The sequence below is a fragment of the Quercus lobata genome, chromosome 10 (genome assembly GCF_001633185.2).
Source record: "Quercus lobata isolate SW786 chromosome 10, ValleyOak3.0 Primary Assembly, whole genome shotgun sequence".
Classification (NCBI taxonomy): domain Eukaryota; kingdom Viridiplantae; phylum Streptophyta; class Magnoliopsida; order Fagales; family Fagaceae; genus Quercus; species Quercus lobata.
In genome coordinates, this window is record NC_044913.1 from 20220964 (window position 1) to 20229438 (window position 8475).

The 8475-nt window shown below is 33.1% G+C and overlaps 1 protein-coding gene across 6 annotated transcripts; it reads right to left on the reverse strand.

Annotated features, from left to right (window-relative positions):
- Positions 1-1877: 1877 nt before the first annotated feature.
- On the reverse strand, positions 1878-8200 carry LOC115965568 (squamosa promoter-binding-like protein 6). 6 transcript variants are annotated; one of them, XM_031084828.1, is made up of 5 exons: positions 8049-8200; positions 6778-7482; positions 6138-6226; positions 3365-4220; positions 1878-2241 (listed from the first exon to the last, which is right to left on the reverse strand). In XM_031084828.1, the coding sequence occupies exons 2-5, from the start codon at positions 7449-7451 to the stop codon at positions 2181-2183; spliced, it is 1680 nt and encodes a 559-aa protein (XP_030940688.1). In that variant the 5' UTR covers positions 7452-7482; positions 8049-8200; the 3' UTR covers positions 1878-2180. The 6 variants fall into 6 exon arrangements, with proteins under 6 accessions (XP_030940688.1, XP_030940686.1, XP_030940685.1 ...); XM_031084826.1 differs by having other exon boundaries at positions 3365-4229; XM_031084825.1 differs by having other exon boundaries at positions 6093-6226; positions 8049-8199.
- Positions 8201-8475: the final 275 nt, after the last annotated feature.

Genomic DNA, 8475 nt, shown 5'->3' on the forward strand with positions numbered 1-8475 from the left:
TTGTTTTCTCTTTCCTAGTGGAACTATAATTTATTTGCTTTTTCAAGTTAAGTTAAGATTCTTTTTCTATTTGATTTAACATTTTATTAGTCTTTCTTTTTATAATCAAATTGATTTTTTTTCTCCTGTGTTTTTGTTTTTTATAAGTATTGACGAAACAACAATTAGATGTCATCTCTTCCTTTTATAAAATTTTACAAAAGAAGATGTATTTTTCTTGATACATTGTCTTCAAATCTTCATACCGCAACACGAACCTTACGAGTACGTAAAACTGGTTATGTGTGTCTATTTGATATCAACTTATAAGCTCAGCTTTTATCTTTAAGTTTTTATGTATAACTTTTTAAAACCTCACTTTTTCAATAAGTTAACACACTTTTAGCAAAATAATTTTAGTAAAAAAATCAGATAAGTTGTTTCTAAATAGACAAGTGGTTTTGTGGTGAGCCAAAATGCTTTAATTTTTCTCATAAAAAAAAAAAAAAAGAAGAGTGCTTTTATTTTTATTTTCTTTTCTAATATGATGTGAACCCTCTTAAAAGGTTAACTTGGCAATGGGCACCCTTTCAATATCTTCACCGTTGATGGTTTCTTAAAGATTGGCATTTTTGGCATATTTTATTATTCCTCCACTCCCTCTTTATTCTTTTAATTTCTCTTTTGGGGCCTCACAAAGTTAGAACTAAAACGACATCGTTACTTTACTTGGCTCAGGTTGCAGCTACAGAGGAATGCTTATCACGTCCTTATAAAAAATAAAAATAAAAATAAAATAAAATAAAAGGTATTACTTTTTTTTTTCTTTTTTAATTTATTTTCCTTTCTCCCAATTGAAGAAAATGGAAACAGTACAGTAAATTGTGAATTTTTTAAAATTTATTTTCGTTTTAATTTTTTCCCTTTTAAAAATTTTCATCGACTATTAATTTTCTCAGCACGAATTGCTATTTGCAGGAACTTCATGTCATAATTTTGAGCACACGGTGAGTATTATATGTCTTTGCTCTTTGGGTTATTCTATCAGATTTCTCAGATTTGATATCATGGTTGTTTATTTTAGTAGCAAAATTATAATTTTAGCATACCAATTTTTTCACTAACTTGTTAAGGTGGTAATGGGTTTAGTTAACTCAATGGTTAAAAATTTTTGTCATCATATAAGAGAATTGGATTTAAATCTTTTCTATACAAAAAATCAACTGAAATCTTAACCTGATAGTAAAAAAAAAAAAATTATCAAGAATTATATCCCATATGTTCAAATATATTGTATTTATCGCCTAACAAAATAAAGTATATCTTGTTTAGGTGATAGATAAGTAGATAGCGAATTGAAATTAGTACTTTAAATAAGTCCACCATTGACTTTATTTTTATTGTACACCAATCATAACATACTGCCTTGACATCCATGAAAAAAATAGTAAATTTTATATGGTAAATTAACAAGTTCAATGTGAGAACTTTTAGTGTGGGTACAAAATTGACATATAAGCAATACTAATAGTGTTGTGGCAATCAACAAATCTAGTGACAAAAAGTTTCATAGCTGTTAGATATATATTGATGAGATTGATGCTTAATAAAAATGGTGTTAATTGTTATGAACCCATGTGAAAATAATTTTCCATCACAACTTTTCATCTTAGTAAGTTGAGAAAGTACTGTGAAATTTTTTGCATCTTTAGCATTACTCTTTATGAGTATAACATGACCTTTTTTGTTTCCTTATAAAGTATCTGAACTTTACAATGAAAAAGAAAAAATACTAATTTTTTTTTTTTTTGATAAGTGAAAAAAAAAATACTAAAAAAAAAAAAAAAAAAAATTTAAACACGACTTACTACAATTGGTAGAGTATGAAATAGAACAGTTCAGTGTGGGAATGAGAATTTTATTCATTATTTAATAAACTACTAATGCTTGAGAGTGGGAAGACTAGAGTTGTAATGCCATTTTTTAAGAGGATTTCAAAAACTAAAAATGATTGGACTATAGAGGCCTAATCAGTTCACACTTCTCATACAGGTGAAATTTTCAATTTTGGAGCCATTAGCACTCTAAAGAATGACTACCTAATTGAATTAACAGGCTTATACAACTTCGTTAGCCACTCTAAAGAATGATTTAAAATATTCTTACTTCTCCCTTGCTTCTCTTTAGCACATCCATCCATGTTATTTCTTCAATTTAGGTTGCCTTATGTTCTGCAGCATTCTATGATTCCTTTCTCCCTGTCTGAATACAAGTGCAACCTTTCAGTCCCTAAGACCCAAAAAAAAAAAAAGTGCTAAATATGGTAAAATTGCACTTAGGAATGTTTTAAACGAGTGCACTAAAAATGAACTGTAAATTCAGCTTATTCAAGTCATAAAATGGTGCAATTCTCACTAATACAGGTCCAAGTTCACTAGTGACAGTGATATAATCATCAGTTGTGTAAAATAAACAAAAAGAAATATCTCATGGCTCCTTTATGCAACCACAACTGCGGAGTTCAAATTTCAAACGATTCCCACAATCTTGATGTGATTTTAATTAGTGTTTTGTAAGCAAAAGAGGAAAAAAAAAAAATCAAACATATAATCTGATATAAAATTATAGTATATTGATGAGAGACTTGTGCTTTTCATAACTACAGTTGCACCATGACATTCTGGAAGTGACATATTAACTTACCTTCCTATTGTTTTCCCCACATAATGTTGTTTGTTGTCATGCGTTGAGATAGTAGTAGTAGGGGTCTGGTGATATATCACCAATTCTGTTGATGATTGTGTATTTGATAGGCATAAGTGTGGTCATGCCAATCAGAAGAGAAACAATTCTTCTTTTGCTGAAAATATTTACCATTTCATGATAGTAATTTTAAAAGGTCTTACTAAACACAAATTTGCCTATAACTAATAGTCTTCCCAAGCAGTAGCGTGTGATGTTTGCCAAGATGCTATCCATGCAATGCCTAAATACACAGTATAGCATACAGATTCTTGAAACTTGCCATCTTACTTGTGTCAAACATCATTCAAATACAATAATTATACTCAAGCAATGCATTCAGAGTTATTAGTTTTATGAATAGATCAGATTGTCCAGTCATCAGCTTAAGCATTATAATTCATTCTCCAACGGTTATTTACCCATCTTATTTTTTTCTTATTCTTTATTTTACCATGATTAGCTTTAACCACTGATATTGAAGTCAACCTGATCGAACCATAGAATCCCCTTTCTACCCAAGTAATAACATATTATTTTAAAGGTAAACAGTGAGGAGGAGCATTTTCCTAAGGAAATTCTCAAGTTGTTGAGTCATGTGGAAACATAGAAATTAAAATTTCCAAGGGACATATTCATATACCTTGCTTGCTGAGCATCATTTTCCTGCTTAACCTGCAAGGATTGCCTCTGATGCTCCACTCGGTGGAGTTCTGATGACAATTGAAGCAAGTCAATGGTAGGTCCACTTTCACAGGAATGGCGATTGCTGGAATGCAAAAAATCAGAGCCTTGGAAGATCCCATCTGTAATTTCAAGGTTGATAGCATCACTACTATCAGATATAAACACATGACCAAGGTGATTCTCTTCTGCAGAATTCATTTCTGATGAAATGAACTTATTTGACGCTCCACTAGGGGAAGCTTGTGAGCTTACTCCTATGAATTTCTCGGAGACTTGACTCATGCCATAATGGGGGTGGCTACCTGGCATGATCAATGGACGAGCCATGGGGATTCCAGATGAATGGCTTGAAGAGTTCTGTGATTGAGATGACAGAAGAGAGAGAGCACAACCAGAGTCTGAAATTCCCGATAATCCTTGAGCGGTTGATGCTGCATCAAAAACACTGAAGTCTTCACTTCCTGAGGTGCTCTGGAAAAAAGAACGTGAGCTAGAATTTTGGCCTCCTATATCATGTGTATATTGACTAACATTCTCACTGAAAATGCTTCCTGTTGTAGTATTAGCTCCACTGTCATGAAAAGGGGGAAACTGTTTTTCTATACTATAGGTAGGGAAGAGGGATTTTGAATGCTGATTCCCATTGGTAATAGGAAAGGTTGTCATAGGCCTATAATCAGACCCACCTTCAATTTTTATATGCCTACACCAGTCACTAGTTCCATATTTCTCAGGTTGAAAAAGACCACTAGGGGGGATCTCTTGGCAAACAAAGGATGTCGTTGTTAAAGGACTTCCCTGGTATCTGCTACCTGCAATGTCTTCAGAAAATTAGAACATTAAAAGAATAATTTTAAGAATACAAGAAGACTGCAACAATAAAAATGGGGACTCAGGAATCCATCTTCACAAGAAACAAAATTTGCAATCAGAACTGAACAAAAAAATCCTCATAGTCAAACAAACAGAACCAAAATTAATTAAGCAAGGGCCAGAGAGATTTTAGAGAACAAGAGGACTATCCTGTCATTATGGAAACGGCTAAACGATTCCTGTGTTTACAGATGCTATGGAAATTATTTGGTCCACCATTGATGCCTTAAATATTGATTTATATATGATAGAAGTAGGTAACATACAAATGTAAGTCTTTTTTTTGAGCTAGGAACATACAAATTTAAGTTTAACCATATCAGGCAATCAGCAAAATTAAAATTAGGTAACATAGAATAAAACTCTACCAGTTGCAATTGTTGATGCTAGTTCCCACAACCTTAAGTCCCCAACAACTAGTTGATGCATTTACTTGGGAGTCTTGACATCTAATAAGCAGCTTGTATGCTTGAGTTTAAAGGAATGATGGGTGTAAATAACAGAATCCTTTCAGCTGCGCGGAAGTGGTTATGTATAACCATAACAAGAATTTTTCGTTATCATGGCCCAGGAAATTGACCCTCTAAAGAAAGAAAGGAAGACATTGAGGAAAGCAGCTTTAAATAAGCTTAGGTCTTTAGACCCAATTAGGGGACATTTTATTATTAAAATGTTTAGATTTCAATGAGAGGCAATGGGGTAAATGCAATGCTCCATCAATTTGTTATTGCTGGATATCCAATTGAATTAGCAATATAGAAATGTCATTTATGGATGTTAGAAGTGTTGGTTTTGGGACAATCAGTAATTTAACATGATATTAAAGCATGAGATTCTGAGTTCAATCCTTATCTCCTCCACTCTACCACCCATTTAAATTTCCACGTGTTGTGCCTTACCTATTAAAAGGTAGTTTTGGCCCACATGTGAGGGGAAGTGTTAGAAGTATTGGTTAAATTATTAAATTTACCATATCCCAATAACTTAAGCTTTTGGAACAATCGGTAATTTAACAATGGACATTCAAGTCCTTTGGAGAGACTAGATCAACTGAATTGTGAGTAAAAATACTTCTGGTTAGTTTGTTGCCCAATTCAGATATCAAAGCTTAATTCACATAACACTCAATATAGTGTAGCAACAACCTTTCATCATTTCAGTAGCTTACACTCCAGTTTTCCCAGGAAAGGACAACATGAATAAAATATATAATATTAATAATGTAAATACACTATTAGAGATTGCTAAGTTATATATCTACTTGTATATAAGAGTTGGGGGGAAAAAACACCCCTTAAGTTTAAGATGTATCAAGTACCAAAAAAAAAAAAAAAAATCGCATGATATAAACCAACTCACAAATATAACTCATGAATTAGAGACAGAAAAGAGGAAGAAGCAAAAGCTGGAAGTTCTAAATGCCATCTCCTATAATGAAATTCTGCACTCTATTAGACCAATTGTGTGATAACAAATAGTCAAACGCCTAGAGTTGGAACAGACTGTTTTCTCTTCTCCACTTTTTTTCCTTTACTTTTCCTTTCATTTAACAGGTAATGAAATCGATACCCTCAAGCAGGTTTTCTAATTAATCCAAGAAAATCCATTCAAATTTTGAACAATAAAAAATAAAAATCTTCAAAGCAATACAAAACCATGATAAATTTTGAAGATTCAAGAAATTTAGTTCATGAGAATGAGTTGATTTTTTTTTTTTTTTTTTGTCCAATTAAGCACAAAAGGAAAAAGGGGGGGAGGGGGGTGGGTTGGTTATGAATCATTTCTAATTAGAGAGAATTTTTAATCAATACCATTATATGACTGCAGATATCTCCCGGCCCTCCCAGTGTGAATACCTTGAGGCTTTCTCCGACGCTCGTTGTGGCCTGCAAGGCGTTTACGGCAGCTACGCTTACCATCATCAAATTCAGCCAGCAAATGAAACCTGGATGGTTAACAGTTAGAGCAACCATATATAGCACCAACAATAATTTATGAACTAGATTCAAGTTCTAGACTAACAGGACTAAATTATGATCAATTGAATGTATATAACCAAAATGAGCTATCTTCCAAAATTGTAGGTTTATCTTTTCCAAACATGTCTAGAGTTGAAAATCTAAGCCATCAACATAAGAAAACGAGATCAGGTCTATTCTAAACTTAAGATATTAGGACACATTAACCTAAAACAATAATTCTTTGAAGGAACTTAAGAGGTTAGGAGACATTAACCTTTTATGGAAGAAAAAAGAAGGAAACATTAAATGGTCTAAAGATAACAGGAAAAACAAATGGTGAAAAGTAATGTGTGAAAATCAAATTTTAGAATTCTGTGCTGAGAAACAAAATTGGAAAAACTCAACGTTTCTCAAGGCTCCTTTTGACAGCCAAAAGGACATGAAAATGGAAATGCATTCTAAGATTGAAGTCTAGTACTCAGCAGTTGATAATCATAACGAAAAATAGGGACTTGAAGAAAGAAACATAAGATACCTGCTACACTGCTGACAAAACCTCTGTTCAATGCCATTCACGATAACTTTGGCAGTCTTTGAGTGAATCTCACAAACTTTATGCCTCTTGTGGTAGTCTTTAGAAGAGCTGAGGTCTTTATGACAGCCATAAACTTGGCAGAAGGAAGTTTGTGAATGCATACTGGATGCTCGAACTCTCTTTGCAGGTGAAGATGATTCAGATGAAGATAACAAAATGGGAGCTCCTTTAGAAAATTTAGAATTATGAGCATCTCTAATATCAGCAAGGCGCCCAAGGTTCAAATCAATGAACGAATAATCCCTACTATTTGAGTCCGCCCCAGTGCTTGAGAGCTTGGAAGTGGATTCATCTTCGCCAGAAAATCCATTTGGCATAGACATAACCGGATTAACAACATGTTCACCACCAACCTTACTACTTCTCACAACTTCACTAGTGGAATTGTGGTTTAGTTGTCTCCCAATCATCTCTGGAAAACCCAATTCCCCAAATCGCTGATTCTCAACAGCTTGTTGACTTGAGACTAACAAGTCGTTGCCAAAACTACATGGGGTTCTCAATTCCCAGCCCAGCAAGCAATTCTTACTTCTTGAGAGTGAATTATTAGTAGGTAAAATTGTTTCATCGGATTCAAACTCCTTCCCTTCAGAAACGCAATTCCAAGACTCCATTTTTATGCAACAGAATCACAGTTTTATGAGACTGCACACAAACCCACTTCAGTTCACGCAACAAAAATGAAAAATCTCATGCACTTTCAGCCATAAACAAAGTAAAATCTCAATCTCCTATAGTCCAGAAATGTGCATAAAACTAAATATGAGTGACAAATAGAAAGTCTTGATAAGTACTGTTTAAAAAAAAAAAGGCACAAAAAGCCAAACTCAATACAAAGAGAAAAGTCTCACAAATTCCCATACTTGAAGCTTCATAGTCAAGGAAATCTAAATGCCTGAGAACCCAATTGGATTGACCAAAAAAAAACAAAGAACCAATAATACAAAAACCCAGACCCAGATAACTAAACAGTACAAAAGCTACAGAAATGTCTGAACCCCACGTGAATAAAACCAGTAAATAGGTAAGGATCCTCAATGCAAATACTTAATAAGTGGAAACAAGGAACGAGTAGAAGCAACAACACACTTCAGATACTAGAATGAGAAACCTATTCATTGAGCTGAATTTTTTTTCATTAAAAAAAAAAACAAAAACAAAACAAACTAAAAGTTACTTAAATGATAAGAAAGAGAGAGAGGTTACTTTACCAATGTACTGGAATAGTGGTTTTGCAGTGTGGGGCTATGGCAGACAGAACTCTTTGTGAAAGAGATTTTAGTGTGTCCCAAACTCCATGAAAGAGGTTGTGGTGGTTGCTATTTTTAGAGAGAGAGAGAGAGTTGAACTACAAATATTTAAAGAGTTTTTAACTTGTTTCTGCCTTGTTTATTAAGTAGAGAATTGAAATTTCCACAGTCTAGGACAAGTTTTTTTTTTTTTCTTTTTCTTTTTCTTTTTAAATATAGCTAACAGATTTGAATCAGAACTTGGCTTATACACTTTATAGCATAGTAACCTTCACGTATTATGGGTGTGATTTGAACCTTAAACCTATCAATCTGTCTTTGATTAAGATTTAATTTGTAAACTTTTATGTACTTATTGAAGGTTTAATTGGTCTTAATCTGATAATTA

Coding starts and splice junctions, on each gene's coding strand:
- LOC115965568 (XM_031084824.1), bottom strand. CDS start 7,451: ATGGAGTCTTGGAATTGCGTTTCTGAAGGGAAGGAGTTTGAATCCGAT. Junction 6,227..6,777: donor TTTTGTCAGCAGTGTAGCAG/GTATCTTATGTT, acceptor TTAACCATCCAG/GTTTCATTTGCTGGCTGAAT. Junction 4,230..6,092: donor ATATCTGCAGTCATATAATG/GTATTGATTAAA, acceptor AATTTTCTGAAG/ACATTGCAGGTAGCAGATAC.